Below are 22,612 nucleotides of genomic sequence, written 5' to 3'. Positions count from 1 at the left end.
GTCATTATGCCATTGAGGTGGAGCTGAAACTGAGAGAGGCTGGCTGGCCTGGTCCCCCCTCCCCCCACCCCCAGTGTGATGCTGGCAGAGGCCAAATTTGAAGTGGATTTCCAGATTTGTAGCTTGGCCTCTTTTGCTGCTCCAACTCTTGCTAAAAATGTTGTTGGGGTGCAACTCTTGGGTTGTCACATGGCCATGTGCCATCCCAGCATTCTCTGCAACACTGCAAGGGATCTTGGGGCACACTGCACAGACCGGCTACGGCGGCAAGATATCCTGAACTTACGCGTGCATACATTAGCACCATTCGTGTAATGTGCATATCAAAATGTTTCTGTTTGCATGGAAGATTAGTGTACCTTGGAGGAAAATGTAGAGGTATCGGTGCATTTGCAAAGACGTTAAGCAAACACATGACTTCATGACACCTCTCTGTGATGCTGAAAGCAGCCCTTTGCAGTATGCAGATGGCTTAACAATCCCAGCGACTGGGACAGCAGGCCCCGGGTGCTAATGTAGCATAGGGACTCCAAGGCTAAGCTGTGAAGCCCCAGGGCTGGATGTTGCCTCTGCCATGAACTTGCTAGGTGGGCTCAGGCAAGCCTCAGTCTTCCATCTGCAAAATGGGCATGACAGTGCCCCTCTTTGCAGGGTGGTTGTTCTTTTAAGGATTACAACCAGATCATTTACAGGAAGAGCTTTGAACATTCTAGGGCCCCATCTAGGGGCTCCCATAGTTAAATTATGGAACTCACTACCACAAGATGTAGTGATGGCCACCAATTTGGATGGCTTTAAAAGGGGGCTGGATAAATGCCTGGAGGCAAAGGCTATCAAGGGCTACTAGCCCTGATGGTTGTGTGCTCCCTCCAGCATTTGGGGCAGTAAGCCTGTGCGCACCAGTTGCTGGGGAACATGGGTGGGAGGGTGCTGTTCCTTGTGGATTCCTGTTTGTCCACAGTGTGAACAGAGCGCAGGACTAGATGGACCCCTGATCTGATCCAGCAGGGCTCTTCTTGTGTTCTTATATTGCCCAGGTCTAGAAGTGGAATATAGAAATGGTACTCACAATTGAGGGTTGCAGATCCAGGGCACGCCTAGAAAGGCAGCTTGTGAATGTGCCCTTGAGGCTTGGACGAGATCCCCAGGAGCACAGAATATGCTCATTTCCCCTTGGGATGTGCCTGGAGTGAAAGGCCTTCAGGATGGCACACAAATGACCTAGTTTAGATGCCTCCCTACTCCCCAAACCAAGCATCTCGCATCCCAAGGCTGGAAGCTACAGCAGCAGAAGCTGGCTCAAGAAGGCAAAACCTTGAGGCTGCCGTGTCCCTCCCAACAATTCTTACTTTTGCTGTCCACCCCACTGCAAGTGTTAGGAGTCCCACTCAGAAAGACACTGCTAGGGCAAGACCCCCGTTGGCTCTTTGCCTACTAGTTCAGTCCTCTCTGAGCTTGCAAAATCTCAGGTTACTTGTAAGTTGACTCAGATAAGCTTTACTAAATCTGAGCTGCAGAAAATCTCCATTATAAGTTCCCCTGCATGAATCATAGAATCATAGAATTGGAAGGGGCCTAAAAGGCCATCGAGTCCAACCCCCTGCTCAATGCTTCTATGACATTGCAAGGGATCCTAAACCATTTTAGGCATTTCCAAGGAGGCAGAGAGGACAGATGAAGGCAGGAATTGGTGTCTGGGTGGTGCGGCAAGAAGTTTTGAAAATGTCTGCTTGGGTGTGGGGAGGGGACTCTTCAAAATGTCCTCGGCTGAGACTGTTCTCTGGCGCCTCCGAATAGCGTGTTGCTCCAAGTTCGGGTTGCTTCTGCACGTGGGCTGCCCCCCCCCATTGCCAACTGCAGCACAGCTGTTTTCTCTGTTCTTGCTCTTAGTCTTTCTTCTGGGGATATTTTTGCCGGCTCTCCTGGATTACCTGCCAGGCCAGAGTGTTCCTTGATGTCCTCCTGGGCTGAGGACAGGCTGTAGCAAACAGAGCTCTTTGTGAGTCATTCTTCTTTCCTTTGGCCCAACTTTCCACCCAACCTTTCCTGCCCCCAAAGCTCCTCTAGCCCCAAGTTCATCCAGCATTGCCATTAACTCTTTAAGCACTGCTGCTGCTGATTATTATTATTATTCAGTACCACAAGGGCAGGCATGGTGGGGCACTGGCCGAGGGCCCACGCCCCAGGAGGGGCCCACTGGCATGAGCCCCCTGGAGTTCCTCCTGCTCTTTCCCTCTGCACCTTGCTTCTTCACTTGCCTCTTGCTCTGGCCCAGACAATGGTGGGAGTAAGAAGGAGGAGGAGGAGGAGGAGACGCCAAGGCCTCTTTGCTTACTGACACTCTGCCTGCCAAGCAAGCAAGTGGAAGCAATGACGAGACGGAGGAAGAGGAGCGAGAGCAGCTCATTGCTGAAGATGGACTTGCTGAGGAGCGGGGTCTTGCCCAAGGGCCCTCAGAAACCGGAGCTGGCAATGAGTACCACCCTATGGTCAACCGTTAGCGGAAATGGATGCGAGCAGGAGTGTGGCATCCACAGGAAAACAAGCTGCCAGAAACAATGTCCTTATCTGCCAGCTATTGAAAATCCAGGTGTTTTCACGACCATCTATTCTCTGATCATTGGACCGTTTCACACATGACACAGGCAGCAAACCTGGGGTTGTCCCCAAATGAATGCTCACCAGGGAGCGTCAGCCTATTCTGGCTCTCTGGGAAGTGCGCCTCTATGATGCCCTTGTTTCCCAACACTTGTTTGTCCCGTTCACACTTTACTCTCTGAGCATGAGGAACCCCAGTGACAAATTGGACAAATTCCTGGAAGACAAGGCTATCAAAGGCTACAAGTCTTGATAGCTACGCGCTACCTCCAATATCAGAGGCATGTGCCTATCTATGCACACCAGTTGCTGGGGAACATGGGCAGGAGGGTCCTGCTTGTGGGTTTCCCAAGGGCAGCTGGTTGACCCCTGTGTGAACAGAATTTTAGACTGGATGGACCCGTGGTCTGATCCAGCATCAGGGCTCTTCGTATATTCGTCCCGTTTTTCAGTGCGCACTTCAAAAACACCATAATTTGTGAAGAGGCCCTGTAACTCATGCTAAATAGCCCCCCAAAATAGGGACTCAGTGTTTGAATATTTGTACCTATACACTAGATAGCCCTACGATATAGTCTGCAGGGAAATGGGAATGCAGGCACCCCTTTACTTACATTGTTGGCAAAGGAAGGAAGGGTTTTTCAAAAGAGGGTTGGGATCAGGCCTGCTTGGAAGTTGTCTGCCTCTTGATTTCAAAGGTCTCTAAAAGTATTCTTGTGCTGGGGTTAGCTGGGGTTGATTCCTGCCTGCTCATTTGAAGCACTCTGCATATACTCAACTGAGCTCTTGCACTCGCCATAGTTTGTTGTGGACGGGGCCAGGTGCAGTCCGGTTGCTGCACTGGGCAGCCCTCAGGGCCGGGTTGGGCAGCTTGCGGGATTTGGCTGCTGAACGGACCGCTTTGGCAGGATGTTAATTTGCCTCTCTCTCTCTCTCTCTCTCCCCCCCTCCCCGATTTCTTCTCCTTTTCTCCAATGCCGGGTATACCGCTGTTGCCCCCCTCCCCACGTGGGTGTCGCCTCTGCTCCGGAACGTGTGCGCACACGTGGCCCCCTCTCTGCCCTCCGCCGCCTGCTCTACTGTGCCCGGCCCTCGCTCCCCCTCCCCTCCCCTCCCCTCCCCGCCCGCCGGGGCTGCTGGGCCTCTTTGCCCCCCTCCCCTCGCCCCCGCCCCCGCCCCCCGCCCGCTTGTGATGCCCCGCTTCGGCCCCCGGGCTGGGTGCGTGGCGCGCTTGGCCCCAGGGGTGTGATGCGCCGCCTGTAGCTGCCCGGCCCCCGCCCTGCTGCGCTCCTGCCCTCGCCCGCCCGCCCTCGCGCCCGCCCGCCCGCCCGCCGCCCTCTCCTCTGGCGCGCAGAGCATGCCGCGCAGTCCAACGAGCAGCAGGCATGAGAGTCCGGAGCAGCAGCAGCAGCAGGAGCTGGAGAAGACGGAAGAGCAGCGGCGGCAGCGGCGGCGGCAGCAGCAGCAGCAGCAGCAGCAGCCGCCGCCAGAGCAGGAGCAGGAGCAGGAGGAGGAGGAGGAGGAGGAGGAAGAGCAGCAGCAGCAGTCGCCGCCGCCGCCTCAGCCCCAGCAGCAGCTCCAGCTCCAGCTCCAGCAGCAGCAGCTCGAGCCGCCGCCGTGCGTGGTCAACGGCGACCCCGGGGAGAGCGCGGAAGGCAGCCTCAAGGAGGAGACGCTGTATGATACCATCAAGCCCCCCGCCGCCGCCGCCGGCCCCGGCCCCCGCACCGACAAGCTGGCCTCACCGCCCGGGCGGATGGACGAGCCCGCGCCCAATGCCCTGGTCGTGCGCATCGGAATCCCAGACCTCCAGCAAACGGTGAGCGAGCGAGCGGGCGGGAGGGCGGGAGGGCGGCCGGGCGGGGCCGGCTTGGCCGCTGGGGGCCCGGGGCGCTGCTGCCGGCGGGCGGGCGGGCGGGCGGCAGGGACGGCCTTGCCCCAGCGGGACCCCCGTGGGCGCCGGAGCAGGTGGGCGCAAGTGCCCGGGCCGGGGGGGGGGGAGGCGAGGCGAGGCCAGCCGCCTGCCCGCCTGCCTGTGGAATGGCTGGCGAAACTTTTACGGCAACTGCAGTCTCCGGGGGGGGGGGGGGAGGGAGCAGCACCACTGGGATTTCCCTGCTCCTCTGGCGCGGTGGGGTGGGGTGGGGTGGGGTGGGGGACACCCTCAGCCCAGCGGAGCAGCCCTTTGCCAGGCGGGATGGTGGCCCACAGCGGGGGCAAGGGCCCCCACCACCCAGACCGTGGAAGGTCCTGTGCCAGTCCAAGCAGGATCCACCCCCCCCCCACGCCAAGGGGGCCCCTGCTGCCCCGTGCTCCCCGGGTGCCCAGCCGCTTCCCCCTAGCCCGAGGTGCAGCGGAGACACGGAGCAGGACTCTGGCTGGGCCGTGGGACGCCCCAACCAGACTTCCCCAAGGGGGTCCGTAGGGTCTCCGTGTACAGGCCTGGTGCGCCCCTGCTTGCTGGGGTGGGAGCTCTTGGGGCTTTCCGGAGCATCCGGAGGCGCTCCGGCGTGCCTGTCCTGTGTATCGGAGGAGGGAGAGCTCGTTCTGTGAGCGCCCCGCATGCAGCGGGGCTCTGAGCTGCGTCGTGTGCTGGGAAACGGGACGGTTCGTGGGTTGTTGTGTCGTCCTGTCCTGGGCTTCCACAGTGGCACGGGGTATGCTTTCTGTGGGGCTGAGATTCTAAGAAGGTGTCTGTGTCTTCTGTGAACCTCCGGGATGTCTCTTCTATGGGTCTCGGAGAGTCTTCCGTGGAGCTTTGGGAGCCCCCCCCCCCCCCCGCGTGGGGTTCTGGGGTGTCCTGGCCATAGCAATACTTTCTGTCGGGTTTTGAGGGGCTACTGGAGTGTACCTGATCCACATGCTAGCAAGCATATGGGGGGACCCACTGGTGGGTCTGCAGGGCTGCGGAGAGTCTCTCCTCATCTTCTAGTGAACTTTGAGCCCCGGTGGGGGTGGGGGTGGGGGGGCTCTACAGGTTCCCACAGCAGAGGCTGAGCCTCCCTGCCTAGGACACTTGGCCTCCCTCTCCCTGCCTGGATGCTGTGGGAGGGGGTGGCCAGTCCAGGCCTCCCCAGGGCAGGGGGGGGGAAACGGTCTCTGCTCTGTCCTCAGCTGCTTCCTGGGGCTGAAATCCTCACTGCACCAGAGGAGTGGGCAGCGCAGAGGTCTTGCAGAAGAGCCCCGGGGGTGGGGGTGAGCAGGGATGGCTGCACCGGTGGTGCTGGAGGGGGGCACCGCTTGGTACGGCGGGCGCAGGGGTGGGTGTGTTTGTGTGTGTTGGGTCTTGATTCTGTACACAAATTGGGGGATGGGTGGGGGCTGCTGGGCTTTATTCTGGCTTTTCCCAGAGAGGAGATCCCACCCCATGCCTCCCTCCCTCTCGCCCCCTTGCTTGGCTTGCCTATAGTGTTGTTCTGACCACGTTGAAATATGACAGCAACAGCAGAAACCCATCAGGCGGGCTTTCATAGAACTCACCTGGCAGAGGCGGCCTGGCTAATGGAGCTGTAGGATGCAGGACTGTGCATGTGTGTGTGTGGGGGGGGGGGGGGCTGGCTCAGTGCACCACCTGATGCAAGAGTGGGGCTCTTTGGGGGAGGGGGGCGCAGAAGGATCGCCTTCCACGATGCTCTTGCAAACAGTTTCCCTTTCATAGAATCCTAGAATCGTAGAATAGTGGAGTTGGAAGGGGCCTACAAGGCCATTGAGTCCAACTTTCCTCAGCCAGCCCCTCCTTGATACCCTCTTGTCCAGCAAAGTGCTTTCTGCAGCTGCCCGGCCCCCTCCCCACCGTACCTGCAAGCCCCTGGCCACCTTGACTCAGCCCTGTCCCCAATCCAGGGCTTGGCCCCACAGCTCGACAATTGCCCCTGCTAGGAAGTGGAATGAATGTGCCCTCTCCAGTCGCAGAGGCAGGAAGCCTATATAAAGGCTTATAGGGAACAGGGGTGGGAGGGTGCTGTTGCACTCCTGTTTGTGGGTCCCTGGTCGACAGCTGGTCGGCCACTGTGTGAACCGAGTGCTGGACTAGGGGGTCCCTTGGTCTGATCCAGCAGGGCTCTTTTTATGTTCTTTTGCACGTTTTATAGGGGGAGGCGGCGTGCCTATAAGGAAGGAGAGATTATGTCAGGGTGCCAGTTTGGAGTGGCTCGTCTGTTTCCCTCTGGACAGGAGGAGGAAGAAAGGCCGGTGCGCCTGGGGGGATGAACCGGTGCAGGCTGAGATTCTTGCAAAGGATTCTTGGCCACTGCTCTGGTGCTGTGGTGATTCCTTTCCACAGGAGGCTCACCAAAGCCTCAGCTTGAGTGTCATTTGGGAACATGGTTCTGGTCTCTTCTGCTTGGGCTGGCACTAGGTGGCCAGGGCTCAGACTCAAAGGGAGTGAGGGGTCTTTTTTGCCTAGGGCATGCTTTGCTGGGCTTATTGGATGAGGATGGCTTTTAAATGACAGCGACTTGAAAGCCCCAGGAACGTGGCACAGGTGGAAACATTTCCTGGAGGCGAAGGCTGTCCATGGCTACTAGCCCTGATGGTTGTGTGCTATCTCCAGTATTCGAGGCAGTAAGCCTGTGTGCTCCAGTTGCTGGGGAACATGGGTGGGAGGCTGCTGTTGCACCGTGCCCTCCCTTGTTGGTCCCTGGCCGATGGCTGGTTGGCCCCTGTGTGAACAGAGTGCTGGACTAGACAGACCCTGGGTCTGATCCAGCCTCAGGTCTCTTCTGGTGTTCTTATTTTCTCTTTCTCTCTTTACGTCAAGAGGGGAAGACAGGGGAGGAGGTGCCATAAGTGTATCCATAAATAATGATAGTAATCCTGAGCATTTATGTACTGTGTGCCTAGTGTCTAAAGTGCTTTGCTTACATTATCCCACAACCCTGCAAGGTTGGCCAGGACATGCTGCCCTTATGCTCACTTTCATCGGGAAGACATCGCTGTGGGTGATCAGAGGCAGAGGGAGGTGCTGGAACTGGGCAGGTGTCTGTTGGAGAAGCAGGGATTGTGGCAATGATGAGAAGGCGGATCTATGAAATGCCTACACTGGGCAAGTGTAGAAGAGAGAGAGAGAGATCTCAGAGATCTCATGCAGCCCCCCCATGAGGGGGTCTTTGCTCCAGCCCAGCGCATCCCCCGAATTCTGAAACACTCTTCAGGCGTAGGGAACGAAAATGGCCGCCTCAGGGCCCTGGGGCCCGACTTCCCAGTGGCTTTGCTCCTGCCTCTCCTTCCATTATATTTATTTGTCTGTATTTGACCGTGTTTCTCTTCTGCCTTTCTTCTCCTGAGGCGTGTGGTGAGAGGAAGAGAGTGGCGGAGCAGAGAACACTGGAGCAAAGTGTGGGATTTGCCATTTCGCTGCCTTTGCAGCTCTGGAGGAAGGGTGCGTGTGCGTGTTTGCACACTTGTAACAAGTGGAGGAGAAGACGGGGACGTTTGGCTGTGGGGTGTGTGTGTTGGTTTTGGCACGGGAGGGGATTTTGGAAGGCAGATAGGGGCATGTGAGACTCTGGAGCAGAGTGCTCCACTTTGGGAGGGGGGCGAGTTGGTGGGGATGGTGAAATGAGGGGTGTGTGGGTGTGTGCGCGCAGATGCATCACACTGGGGTTGGGAGGCAAAGGGGCATTTTGAGAAAACTGTTATTGGCTCCTACTGGGTCTTTTGCTGCATGGAAAACTGAACCGTTGGGTTCCTCCCCCCCACCCACCCCGGCCTCCCCCCGGAACTAAACTCATTGGCTGCTGCTCAGCGTAAGTCAGCCAGCAAGGACAGCGCATGGATGGGGAGGTGGAGGTGGATACAGGAAGTGTCAAGAGATGCGGCCGTAGGAACGGGGCACTCTCTGCCGAGCCTCGTGGGCCTGGGCTGGCCTCGGCCTCCTCCTGCAGTGTCAGCTTCAGCCAGCTCATTAACATGACTTCAAGACCATGGGATGTAATATGTGGGGTAATAATAGAGGAGAGTGCCTCTGAGGGTGTGCAGAGTGGAATTTCCTTCCCACTGGGCAGCTCACCCTTCCTGTTAGTGAGCAGACGGCGCCCTAGGTCAATGCCTGTGGACGTACGAGGCCCTGAACCGCTCCGCTTAGTAGTTACCTATTGCCGAAGACTGGTTGCCTTTTGCATGTACACGTTTGTAAATGTGTTTGTACAAATATCTGAGGCTTTGCGTCTTCTTGGGGCCACCACAGATGTGGAGGCAGGAGGGTTCCGGGGTGATTTGCTGAGCAGATATCCAAACCCAGAGGGAATTAGGGTTTCCTGTTCCAGCGTTGGGATCCTTCCTGCTTGCTCAGTGAGGTGCTGTGTGTGTGTGTATTCTCATACCTCCGTGTTAGACGCCCTGCCTGCTACGCTGCTCTTTTCTGCTGCTCTTCCCCCAGGGGTGGGAATCTGAGGGCAGTGCAGAGCAGGACGTGCAGAGATCGGGAGAACCCTCCCCCCAGACACACGCCCTGCAGCTGCATCAGTCTGCACTCATGTGCCTGCATCCTTTTTCCTACAGTGGCCAACCGGATGCCATCCTGGGAATCCACCAGCCGGAGGGGAGGGGAACAGGATGCCCTGCCAGATGTTCCACCTGTGGAGCAAGGCCAGGGAAGGGGAGAGAGTTCTGTGGGCTGCACTCTGAGTAGACCCTCTTTGCACAGCTCACACCACAGGCTCGGAGAGCACCTGGCTTTGTTGGGGTGCTGGTGGAGGGGGCCGCGGGACATTTGGGACCGCACAGGTTTCTGTGCTGGCGACAGGTAGTGGGACGGCACGGAGGAGGAGGACAGAGCAGAAGGGTCTTGCTATGTTTGGGGTAGGGGGAGAATTCTCTCATCTGCAGGACACGGAATAACGGGCTCAAGTTAAAGGAAGCCAGATTCCAGCTGGACATCAGGAAAAACTTCCTGACTGTTAGAGCAGTACGACAATGGAATCAGTTGCCTAGGGAGGTTGTGGGCTCTCCCTCACTAGTGGCCTTCAAGAGGCAGCTGGACAAGCATCTGTCGGGGATGCTTTAGGGTGGATTCCTGCATTGAGCAGGGGGTTGGACTCGATGGCCTTGTGGGCCCCTTCCAACTCTGCTATTCTAGGATTCTATGATTCTATGCTCTGGTCAGATGGGCCAACAACCCTGGGCATTTCCCCGCGTTCCCTGGTGGTGCGGCTTGTGTGTGCCATTGCTCCCGAGTGATTTGCCCTGTGTCTCCCCAATGCCCTGGCTCTCTGCTTGCAATGCATGGAAAAACGGGTTGCCTAGATTGGTTGGGGTGGTGGTGGCTTGTGGTAGATCTGCAAGCATTTCTTGACTCTTAATTGCGTAACAGCAGCAACAACTAAATGGCTTCCACTCCCCCCACCCCACCCGCCTTCTGAAATGAGGACTGGGGAACCAGGAGTAGATTTTGTCTGAAAGGACTCTGAGTTCAGCGCTGGCACTGAAAGCAACGCCTTTGCCTCAGCCATGTGCTCAGAGGCTGCTTAATTCTGCCCGGTGTGGGACTGCCCCTGAGTCACTCCTGTCCATCTGAATCCGGCCGGTGATTCTTGAGGTTCTAGAAAGAAGCAAAGTGCCTCCGAGAAGCCCGACTTTTGCCCACCCCTGGCACGGTTGGGCAGGGGGCCCCTGTGTAGCAGGGCGTTGCTGAGTAGGCAGCCATGGGAGCAATGAGCGCTCCGAGGTCAGAGGCAGGGCACTGGAGTACCAGGTGCGAGGGTCAAACGGGCAGGAGACAGCGGCCATCTTTGCATCCTGCTTGTGGGCTTATCTCAGGTACCTGGCTGGCCGCTGTTGGAAGCGGAATGTGAGGCTAGAAGGACCTTCGAAAGCTAGTCCAAGCCTGTCTGCGGATTGCCGTATAATTCTGGGGCTTGCATGTTTTAAACACTCATGGAGGTGAAGTTCTGACGCTTCTCTGTGTTGGGGATTGTAAGAATGAAACCAGGCGGTGGTAGCTACTCTGGATTAACTCATGCGGTGCGCAGCTCGTGTCTCTGGCCCGCGTAAGCAGTTGTGCTGCGCGCACTGTGGCCGGCCACAGAGACTCGGCAGCCTCGTGGCCGTTTGCGCACGCCGGGCTCCTCTCGACAAGCCGGCTTGAGTGCCAGTGCTGCCCACTCCCCTCTCTGGCTACTCCGGAGCCATTCCCGGCATCCTGATAAGAGCCGAGTAGCGCACGGAGCGCATCCGTCTAGGAACACTGAATGTAGGTCACGCTGAAGGATCCTGGAAAGCGGCAAGGCAGAAATGAAGACAAAGAGGAGCAGGCTGCCTAGCAGCACGAGGGGAGCGTGAATGCCGCCCAGGGCCTGGCCAGCGATGCCTCTCTCGCTCCTGAGGCTTGGGGGCGCGTGGAGAGCACGGGGGTGCCCGGGCCCACACAGCGCATAAGAGGGTTCTAGGCCTTGCCACGAAGGTTTCTAGCAGATGAGTTGCGGAGAGGAGCAGTCGTGGAGGAGGGATGCTGCTGGCGCATTGAGACTCGTGGCCAAACTGGACACGACATGTGGGACCCACAAGGAAGGTCTCCCGTAGTTTTTTGAAGTGTTACCAGCAGCCATGGGTGGTCTGCCATTCTGGACCAGGAGCACAGCCCTGGGAGCGGGGGCTGGAACACAGTTTTCCTGATTACAATCACCCCCACGGAGGCACCCATGTAAGTTTTACCCCAAGGGCAAGTAGCAGCTTTGGGGGATGGGATTTTATTAATGGAAACAGAGTGGAGGGAAAGGGTTAACCACCTCCCCTTCGCCACCCCCACCCCCAGCACCATGGCCCTGATGTAAACAATCCCTTCCCTCCACTAGGAAGCAGGCTTCCCTTTTACCCCACAAAAGGTCAATTCTGCCCACTTTCAGAGGAAGAGAAGCCTCCCTGTGATTCTACATGAGTTGTTGTTAGAGGCATGACTGCTGGCCGGAATCACGCAGAGGTGCAACGGGCAGCCTCCTCTGAGGGCGAGGATTCTTCTGCTCTGCTCCAGAGTGACAGAATGACCCAGTCACAGCCAGTGCATGGGATTGCCCCCGGCCGCCTGCCCCCCCCCCGGCATGTCTGAACAGGCTGATTGGAAGGAAGCGGGAGTCAGTTAGGGAGGGAAATGTGGGGCAGGCCGCCACCTCCAGGGCTGGGCTCTTTGGCCTGGTGTTGTTTCACTCAATCCTTGCTTGGGGCACGCTGAGCGGCTTCTCTCGTGGCCGGTGCAGTCTGTGTGTCTCTCCAGGCTTAACCTTCCGTAAACCGCCCAGAGAGCTTCGGCTCTGGGGCGGTACAGAAGTGTAATAGATAAATAAAATCATAATTTCAGGCAGGATTCTTTCCTTGCCCTACCTGGAGAAGCCAGGGATCGAACCCCACACCTTCTGCATGCAGAGCAGGGGCTTTGTCACACTGCGCTACGGCTCCTTGAGCCTTTGGGTTTCTTGGAGGAAAGGCTGGATATTACCCCGGTCAATCCGTCACTCAATGAAGGGTGCTGAGCGAGGGGATCTGGTCAGGGTGTAGAGAGGGCGGAGCACAGGGCAGGAAGAGGGCAGGCCCCGGGGGTCTCTCTTCACTTCTGAACCAAGTGCTCCTTCTATCATTTCCTCTGAGGGCAGGCTGAGTTGAAGTATCTCCCCTTCGGATAGCACCAAACTCAGGGGCATTTTCACCCTGTATTTCCTTGCAAATAGGATATTGATTGGGATACATTTTTTCCTGCCCTGTTGGCCTGATCCTAAGGCCTGTTTTACCCACAAGGAGGGGCTGAAGACGTTGCTGAGCTTTGGTGTTGCTCCACTCGCTCTCGTGCTACGTTGGCACTGTGAGGACATACGCCAGGGTAAACCTTACAATGAGCATCCGTGACTCTGGTTTCCAGACACACCACCACCACCACCACCACACCAGTCTTCCTTCCAGGCTGCAGTTTTGATGAGTCTGTCTTTATTTTGCTCATTTTACTCTACTGATGGAGCCCTGATAATCACTAGCAGGAGCATGGCAGAGAAGTTAAAGGAAGCCAGATTCCAGCTGGACATCAGGAAAAACTTCCTGGCTGTTAGAGCAGTACGACAATGGAACCAGTTCCCTAGGGAGGTTGTGGGCTCTCCCACACTAGAGGCCTTCAAGAGGCAGCTGGACAACCCTCTGTCAGGGATGCTTTAGGGTGGATTCTTGCATTGAGCAGGGGGTTGGACTCGATGGCCTTGGAGGCCCCTTCCAACTCTGCTATTCTATGATTCTAGGATTCTAAGCGCAGGAGCGCATTGCACGGCTGGTATGGTTCAAGCAAATCCAGTGGGGGGGGGGCTTTCCGAGGTGGGGTCCAGTTAGAGGGAGAGCAGCGTGGTCCAGTGCTTTTGGGGGCTCAAACTCGCCCTGATCCTGTGGGGCTAGTTCCTCGTTCATAGCTTCTGCTTCCCGTTCGCAGCGTGTTCGTGTCAAATATGTGAGTGAACATCATAGCAAATCTTGAAATTAAATCACAGTCATGACTAATCCAGTGCAAATGAATATGTATTCACTCGGGTGGTTTGAGTGGGATGAACTTAGCAGTTACAAATGATATCTGAGAACAAAATAAATAAGATATGAGGAATAGCGAAAGAACAAGTGGAAGGAAAGGTGTGAGGGCGAGGGGACGGGGGACCCGCCGGTGCCCAGGCTTACGTCAGGCGAGAAGCGGGAGAAGCAGCGCCTCTCGGCCAGGTCGGCCATTCCCGTTCTTACAGTCGGAGGCAAGGCTTTTAAAAGAGTTTAGATGAGAGCAGAAAATCTGCTTTGAGGTCTAGGAAATGCGGCTCCTGGGGAGAGACCTGGTGCCCCCAGCTGCCGCTGCCTTGCGAAAACACAGCAAGCTGCTTCTCTTGATCATGGGAGAAATTTCCAGCAGGGAACGACTCGTGAGTTTAACTGGGTAAGCAAAGGCACAGGCACGTGGAGGCATCAGGTGGCAATCTGAGAAGTCTGGGGCTGGAGGGCACGAGAAGGCAGCGCCTGGACTGTGGGCGGCGTGTAGAGAAACGCACAGCTTTCCAATGGTCCACCGCGGAATTGCTGATATTGGAATCAAAAGATTTTCAGGACTAATTTCGTCAAGCACTGTGGAGGTACAGACGAAGAGAGAGGAGGAAGTTGTGGAGCAGGGGCAGTGCACAGCGGTTGGATTGGGGCACAGAAGCCTCCTGGAAGGTGCAGGAAAGGAAAGGCATCTCTCGTGCAAGCACCGAGTCATTACTGACTCTTGGAGGGACGCCACCTTTTGCTGGCATTTTCTTGGCAGGACTTATAATGGGGTGGTTTGCCGTTGCCTTCCCCGGCCGTGATTCCCTTTCCCCCAGCTAACTGGGTACTCATTTTACTGACCTCGGGAGGATGGAAGGCTGAGTCGACCCGAGCCGGCTGCCTGAAACCAGCTTCCGCTGGGATTGAACTCAGGCCGTGGGGAGAGTTTCAGCTGCAGAAACTGCTGCTTTACTGCTCTGCGCCACGCGAGGTGCAGATTGGTTTCCCAATCCTTGCCTGCAGTCGTGAGGTTTAGAGGCGCCCTCCTCTCCACCCTGATGGCAGCTGAACTTTGTAGGAAGCTGGAATCCAGGGCAGTTGCCACAGTCCTTGGGTGAACAAGGAATTGAGGACAGCTTAGTCTGTTGGGACTGCTAATCATGTGTCAACACTCTCCCCTTTCCATGTTGTCATGTGCCCCAAGCCCTGTGTGGCTTTTAAAAAGATGCAGCGTGCCCGGAGGTGCTTGTAAGGCCGGGAGGACGTTCAGTTTGAGCCCTGCAGGTGGCTCCAGTGAGCCAGTTGGCCCGGCCACACTGCGAGAAGAGAGAGTGAGAGTAACCACGGCTGGAAAGCGCCTCCGCAGCAAGGCTGGAGTCCTGGAGCAAGAAAGAAGCCCGCTGTAGCTGGGAGGTGGAGGGGGCTGGCTTTGCTGGGCCCACGGTCTTCGCTGGACTCTGCCGTGTAGGAAACCAGGTCCAAAGATGCCATCAGCAATGAGGAGAAGGACCTGGCTAAAGAGGAGTCTTGGCTTAGGTTGCTGGAGAAAACCAGCTGCTGGTGCTGGGAAGGCGCCTCTACGTGGCTGCGTTTCCTGCAGCCCCCCCCCAAAAGGCAAGAATTGGGCTTTAGGTCCTGGGAGCATTCAGAAGGACCCCCTCACTGCAAGAGCAGCACTAGAAGATGCTGCGTCTCTGGTCTCTCCTCGGATACCTGGCAGCCAGGGCCAGAACGAATCTAGCTCATGGGGGAGCAGGTGGAGGGTCGGTCACCTTCCTCAACTTGCTTCTGCATCAGGAAAACCTTTGCCCCAAAGCTCTTTTATCGTAGGAAAGGCGAATCCCCCCACCCCACCCCCGGTCTCAAGAACCCGCCTTCCCCCATCTCAAAGGCCCCCTTTTTGCCAAAAATTCACCCGGCTTGAAATGGGTTTCTCACCACTCTCCTGGCTGTCCTCAAAGGACCTGGGAATGGTAGTGTGAATTCCTTCCTCGAGATCTTCAGCCTTGCTGCAGAAATATGGTTTCCAGGGTCTCCGGTTGGGAACAGAGAGAGTGAAGCAGGTTTGAAGCCAGGTTTAAACACGTCACCTAGAGGTTGATCCGGGCTGTCAGGGGTGTGTGGGTCAGGTGCTCTGTTGCCCCACTGGCAGGATCAGGCCTCCCAGTGCCTCCACCTTGCCTCTCCAACCCCGCAATTCCAGTTCAGTGGGGTCTGTACTCTGGCCACCCAGGCTTCCTGCTGGCTCCTGCCTCCCTTTCCTTGGCCTCGCTGGGTTGCTGTTTGGCCCAAGAAGGGAAGAGCACAGAGGCACTGCTGGCCCTCGTCCGCCCTGCCGTGCCGCTTCCCTCTCACCTGCGCTCTCCAGGAAGGAGTGTGCTCGTAGACAGCTCCGTGGCCACCGCGTCTCCTCTGCGTGGCTCCTGCTGCAGCAGCTGCGGCCCAGAGAACAGGAGGCCGTGCTTCCTCTGGAAGGTGCTGGAGGCCTCTTTCAGTTTTGTGCAGATGCACAAGGATGGAAACACCACACCTGCCTTGCTGGGACTCTGTTGGCAAACTGGTTGGGAAATCCTCCTAATTTATCTTGGGTCTGACCCTCTCCTTGTTACCTCAGTGTGTGTGTGTGTGTGTGAGAGAGAGAGAGAGACAGAGAGAGCGAGGAGCAGAGGTAGTGTTGTTGTAGTTACTGTGACCATTTTGTGTCTGTCCCACTCCAAGGACAGCTCCCCGCCCCCAGCCACGTAGGTGCTCCCCTCCCCTCGTAATGTGTGCACGTCATTGGGGGAAGGCTCTCTGCAGCCACGGTGCCACGTGCCCTGCTCCCTATGTCCGCATTCCTCGTAGGCCCTGTTCATGTGTGAAAGGGCTCCTGCGAGCGGTTTCTCTTTGTAAACCACTCAAGGGAAGTTGAGCTTAGGGTGGAACAGAAATGTAAAAAAAAATAAAAAATGAAATGGAACCCAGAGAGAGAAGTCTGGCTCTGCCGCCTTTCCGCACTGTTCCTAATTCCCAAACACCTGCTACGTCCACCGTGTCACCTCTTGGTCCCCTTTTTTCCTAAATTAAAAGTGGCTTCTTCATAGGGAAGATGACGGGAACCTTCCCTCTGCTGGCTGCTCTTCTCTGCAGCTGCTTTTGCAACCGGCCTTTGGGTCTCTCTCAGCAGCCAACAGTGTCCAATCGTAGAGTTAAAATAAGGAAAAGCTGGAGTGACACACAGCTCTGAACTTTGGGGTGCAAAATTGAAACCAGCGTTTGGGTGGCAGGGCCACGAGGCAGAGGGGCACCCCTGCGGTAGAGACCAGTCAGAGCCGGGTGGCCCAGAGGAGCTGTCTCGTGCAAGCCTTTTCAGAGAACTGATGACGATAATGGTGGTGTTGGTGGTGAGGACACCCTCCACTACCACCACTTCCTTGGAGTTTGTAAGAGACACTGGCCTGTTTTATTCAGTATAACACTAAATGGTTAATAAAACTAGGCAAACGACCAACTACTAGGATGGTCAGTTAACAACCCAATAATTCATCCACAGAATTGGCAAAGAAAATAACGTTTAATGCAACACTAAGCAACTTCTGTACGCTGTGAAGCTGAATAATCTTACCCTATTAGTCTCTTCCTATACACGTCCCTGGAAGCTTTTCCTTTAATTAGTCCAAGACTGTGAGTTGAGAGGTGCACACCTTGCCCTGCACCCCATCTGAGAGGCAGTCCAGGGGTGCAATCCATGATCCCCAGCCAGCATGGTCAATAGGAGTTGTAGTCCTACGCCTCTGGGTGGCACCGGGTTAGGGAAAACAGGAGGAGGCCAAGCTTCCCTGGATCAGCTTTACCCATCGCTGGTGCCCTCCTGATGCGTTGGACTACAACTGCCATCAATCCCAGCCAGTATAGCCAATGGTCAGGGATGATGCAGATGAGCTAGTGGGGATTCAGAGGAGGGCGACGAGGATGATCAGGGGTCTGGAAACAAAGCCCTGTGAAGAGAGACTGAAACAACTGGGCATTTTAGCCTGGAGAAGAGAAGATGGAGGGGAGACACGATAGCACTCTTCAAATACTTGAAAGGTCGTCACACAGAGGAGGGCCAGGATCTCTTCTCGATCCTCCCAGAGTGCAGGGCACGGAATAACGGGCTCAAGTGACAGGAAGCCAGATTCCGGCTGGACATCAGGAAAAACTTCATGACTGTTAGAGCAGTACGACAATGGAACCCATGACCAAGGGAGGTTGTGGGCAGCAGCCATCTGTCCGGGATGCTTTAAGGAGGATCCCTGCACTGAGCAGGGGGCTGGACTCGACGGCCTTGTAGGCCCCTTCCCACTCTGCTAGTCTAGGTTTCTATGACTCCTGTATTGTTGGGCCGAAGGAGTTCAGTCATGGCAATTCAGTGTTTGTGCTCAAGAGCTTTTCACAAGAGACGAATGGTTGCACTCACAACATAAGCCGACATGTGAAGGGAGCGATCCTGGCCGTCCCCACTTCCTCCGCCTCGTTCCCCAGACTTTCAGCACACAGCCCTGGCCACAAAACCCACCTCCTTTCCTGCAGGGACAGAAACCACGTTGGGCCCGGTGTGTTTCTTGCTATCTCAGCAAACCGACCACAAGAACACCCACAGCCTCCTGCTGCCACTGTTCCCACCGACTGGCCTTCTGGGTGGTTTACATGACACAAGTCAGTGAACTAAAAACCCAGTAAGGACGGATTTTTGGAGGAGAGGAAACGGAGGACGGGAAAGATGCACTAAAGGCAGAAGCCAGTGAAAAGCACAGTTTGAGAACTGCACGATTTCTCTGTGGTCACAGAAAGGAGGATCTTGACGTGGGAGGGGAATGATACCCGTCCAACTCTACTGTTCTATATCGTATGATGGGCGTTGTAGTGCAAAGGCTGGCATAGAATAACCAATATAACTCTGACTTGTGTAAAGCTTCTCCGTCTGTTTGAGTCCCTCCTATCCCAGAGGCCCGTGGTGAGAGTCCTCCTCTGGGTAACCCATGAGGGCCATTCGGAAAGGGAAGCGCTCCAGATTGGGTTTGGAAAGTGCAAGTAAGGGAGGTGGGGGAGGAGGAGGAGAGCAAGTGATCACAGATTAAGATCTTTAATTTCATAGTGGCCTGAAGCAAGCAGGTGGCTCTCCTCTCTCAAGCTTTGCAGCTGATGTGTCTCCTATTAACATTTGAGCATCCCAAGGTAAGGAGGACGCGGTTTCCTGCCTCCTTTCCTGCGTGCCCTTTAAAATCATGATTGCTGGAATCTTGAACTGGAAAAAATCAGGTGCTGGAAGGAGCGATCTTTCCAGGGCGTGAGGAGAAGCCGCTGCTGCTGCTGCTGCTTTCCACCTAATGCCCGCCTCCCCCCCCCCCGGTGTGGTCTGAAGTCTTGCCTGGGGGAATTTGAGCCCCCCACATACACACCTCCTGTTCCTGTACGTACGCACAGAGGCCTCCTTATTCGGATTCAAGTCTCTCCATGTATTTATTTATTATTATTTATTCATTTATTACATTTTTATACCGCCCAATAGCCGAAGCGCTCTGGGCGGTTCACAAAAATTAAAAGCATAATAAAACCACCAACAGGTTAAAAGCACAAATACAAAAAATACAGTATGAAAAGCACAACCAGGATAAAACCATGCAGCAAAATTGATCTAAGATTAAAATACAGAGTTAAAACAGTAAAATTTAAATTTAAGTTAAAATTAAGTGTTAAAATACTGAGAGAATAAAAAAGTCTTCAGCTGGCGACGAAGGGAGTACAGTGTAGGCGCCAGGCGGACCTCTCCGGGGAGCTCATTCCACAGCTGGGGTGCCACAGCGGAGAAAGCCCTCCTCCTGGTAGCCACCTGCCTCACTTCCGTTGGCAGGGGCTCACGGAGAAGGGCCCCTGTAGATGATCGTAAGGTCCAGGCAGGTACGTATGGGAGGAGGCGTTCCTTCAAATAACCTGGCCCCAAACCGTTTAGGGCTTTAAATGTCAATACCAGCACTTTGAATCAGGCCTGGACCTGGACTGGCAGCCAATGAAGTTGTAAAAGGACTGGCGTGATGTGATCTCGCCGGCCAGTCCCTGTTAGTAAACGGGCTGCCCTGTTTTGTACCAGCTGAAGCTTCCGGACTGTTTTCAAAGGCAGCCCCACGTATAACGCATTGCAGAAATCCAAGCGAGAGGTTGGAATCTTATCAGAGCATGGATCACTGTAGCTAGGCTATCTCTGTCCAGATAAGGGTGTAGTTGGTATATCAACCTAAGTAGGTATATCAACCTAAGGCCATCGATGGCCTTGTAGGCCCCTTCCAACTCTGCTATTCTATGATTCTATGTCCCTGTTATCTGTGTCTGTTTCTGCAAGACATTATTGTATGCCCTAGGCTCTGAAAAGGGATGCACTTCACTGCCTTGGGGACCCCAAGGTGTGCCCAGAATTGACTATGGATTGTGTCACCAGTTCTCTGTCCCCGTCCCCCCTGTGGTTTGCTGTCTTTAAAGGCACAAATGATTTGAGCAAGATTTTTGTCTTCCCCTTGCCTTCCCTGGATGGCTCCTGGCTGAAAACATCTGGGCTGCATTCTTGGAGTCTGGCAGGAGCCGACTTTGCTACGGCCAAACCCTTGATCCCAATTTTATCTCTGTGACTAAAACTCTTCTGCGAAGGCTGTGTGCTACTTCTAGGCATTGACCTGACATTAAACCAAAGTTTTGTTTTGTTGTTGTTTTTAAATCTATCATGTGTTCATTTGATTTTCTTTTATGTTAAGCAGAAGATAGATATAGCACGCACTTCCGAAACATAAGAGTGAGAATCAGTAAGATAATGGCTATCCCTGGACATAAAATCTATAGAGAGGAGAGGACAGGGGTGAAGAATACTCTTCAAATACTTGAAAGATTGTCACACAGAGGAGGGCCGGGATCTCTTCTGGATCCTCCCAGAGTGCAGGACACGGAATAACGGGCTCAAGTTAAAGGAAGCCAGAATCCGGCTGGACATCAGGAAAAGTGTCCTGAATGTTAGAGCAGTGCGACGGTGGAATCAGTTACCTAGGGAGGTTGTGGGCTCTCCCACCCTAGAGGCCTTCAAGAGGCAGCTGGACAAGCATCTGTCAGGGATGCTTTAGGGTGGATTCCTGCATTGAGCAGGGGGTTGGACTCGATGGCCTTGTAGGCCCCTTCCAACTCTGCTATTCTATGCTTCTATGAATAGCTCAACCCGTGGTTATTAGGGCACAATAGCGAAAGGGAACGTCCGTCTTCAGAGTCGGCGCCCTTCCACCGGCTGGTTGCTGGGGCCCAAGAAGGAGTGAGCTGTTGCCCTCCGGCCCTGCTTGGGGGCTCCTCGGAGGCTGTGGCCATTCTGGCAAGCAGGGAGCTGGACTAGATGGACGCTTGGTCAGATCCAGCAAGGTTACAGCTTTTAAAGTTGTGTTCTTAAGTTCCGGTGTTCTTGGCTGAATTCTGTACCTGCATTCTGATTTCTTAATGAAAAACGTCGTCGAACGTGCCCTGCTCCATAAAGCTTAAAATACTTTTTGCCTTACGCTATCAGGGCCCCCAGTCTAAACCCACTTACTAGTCAGTAAAGCCCCAGTAGATACCGAGGGACATACTTATGAGTGAATATGCACAGGATTGTGCTGTGCATGGGTTGTGTGGGATTGAAACTGTGGCCCGAAGGAACTTGAATGCTACGGAGGTTCAAGGAGCAGAAGAAGACACTGTCATTCCCTCTCCACTTCCCCTCCGTTCAGACCAGTTCTCATCCTTCTGTTTAACTTGCTCTTGGATGAAAAATAGGAAGAGGTGGTGTTAAAATACCCCCAGTTTCAGTTTCATGTGGCTCCAGGCTTTGGTGGTGAGGGAGGGAAAGTGTCATTAGCTGACAAATCCTCCATGCTTCTGTCCCACGCGTGTTGTCCAGCAATCTCATGTTTTGGTATCACCATGAGCCTCTGGCTCTCAAGTCACAGAAGGGCTGGTGGGCCACTCATGGTCCAGGGAGCTCACTGATCATGGGGACTTTGGGAGCCTTCGCCTTGCCATCCATGGTCCAGGAATGTCACCTTCTGTCCAGGGTTGACTAACAAACCAAGGTCAACCACCAGGAGGTCCTTGGGAGTTCCACAGAGCTTAGCAAGAAGCAGAGAGCAGAGGCAATTCAGATCGGAGTGGAGCCAGCAAGAGGACCAAGGGGCCACAGGGAGCAAGGTTCCTGCAGGAAGAGCGGTCAACCGGTAGCCCCAAAAGGTACTCACGAGAGATTCAGCCCAAGGGGGAGTTAGGAAAGACAGCACAGCTGACGGGTTTCAGGCAGGAAACATAGGCAAAAGGCAGCCTGGAGATGTTCATAGAACAATAGGAGAGACACTGTTTTCAGCAACTCCTCCAGCTCGTGAGGAGAGAACCCCCTTTACTGCTGAGGAGCCCCCTTAGTCCCGAGGAGTCTTCTGCTTCAGCCGGGTGGTTCTCCTGGGCTGGAGGAGTCCGTCCTCCCTCTTCAGTCTGCGTCGCTCCTGGGGTTTGGGGTGTCTGTCTCTCCTCTTCTGCCCACAAAGCAGATCTCTTCTTCAGTGGGAATGGGTCCTGGGAGGGCATTAGTGAGGGCCCAGATTCCTCCAGACCCTGTGACCCTGGTGGGTCCTCAGCCTCAGCAGCTTCTGGGGGCTCTGGGTCTCCCAAGGAGGAGGAATCGCCCAGTGGGAGAGGGCTTCTTGTTGGAATCTTGTGACTGGAAAAAGAGAGAGGCAACACTTGTTGCTCAAGGGTGCGATGGAAGCAGAACAGGGTGTGTGTGAGAGAGATGGTTCTCTCTCTCCTTCTCCCTCTCTCCACTCAGGATAGGACCAGGACAGCATGGATACATTGAGATGGCAGGCCTGGAGTAGGCAACCTTTTTGGGTGATGGCCACATTTGGCAATTTGATAAATTCTCCTGGGCACCACCACAAAATGGCTGCCATGGGAGGTGTGATAGTGGACAAGTACCCTGCCCAAAAGGTTGGGTGTGAGGCAGAGGCGGGGTCTGAGCCCCAATACACTGAATCACCCTGTCAGGCTCCGGTCAGTTCTACAGGAGGCCCTGCCCTGGATAGCAGTGTGTGTGTGTGTGTGTGTGTGTGTGTGTGTGTGAGAGAGAGAGAGAGAGAGAGAGAGAGAGAGAGAGAGAGAGAGAGAGAGAGAGAGAGCGTACTTCAAGGCAATGAAAGCAGTGTGCTGCCTTTTTTCCTCTGAATGAAAAAAAAGGGAAAACAACTTCCTGAGGCAGCCGGAGGAGTTGAGCATGAAGAGGACGTGCTTTTCTCTGGCATTCTCTGAGCAACTTGTGTGTCTGTGTGTGTGTAGGCATGCACACGCTGGGGTGGGGGTGGGGGACGGGACACGGGGACAACGACGACAACAGCCGTAATGCTCTTCTGTGCAGCTCGGATAACGGAGCTCCACGCCCTGGGAGCGTTTTGCATGTTGCCATCAGAAGGGAGCTGCAAAGGTGCACGGGGGGGGGGGGGGAGGGAGGGCTTTCTTTGAGCCAAGGCTGAGC

General features: G+C 55.2%; 1 protein-coding gene across 1 annotated transcript in view; it reads left to right on the top strand.

The window, feature by feature from the left end:
- The first annotated feature begins 3,790 nt into the window (after positions 1-3,790).
- Positions 3,791-22,612, top strand: part of SHANK3 (SH3 and multiple ankyrin repeat domains 3) — a 391,738-nt gene continuing 372,916 nt past the window's right edge. The window contains exons 1-2 of the mRNA XM_063134473.1: positions 3,791-3,841; positions 4,187-4,417. Of these exons, the coding sequence (XP_062990543.1) occupies positions 3,791-3,841; positions 4,187-4,417 (282 nt within the window). The remainder of the gene's footprint in view (positions 3,842-4,186; positions 4,418-22,612) is intronic.

The sequence above is a fragment of the Elgaria multicarinata genome, chromosome 9 (assembly GCF_023053635.1).
Source record: "Elgaria multicarinata webbii isolate HBS135686 ecotype San Diego chromosome 9, rElgMul1.1.pri, whole genome shotgun sequence".
NCBI lineage: Eukaryota > Metazoa > Chordata > Lepidosauria > Squamata > Anguidae > Elgaria > Elgaria multicarinata.
This window is presented reverse-complemented; position numbering and strand designations above follow the sequence as displayed.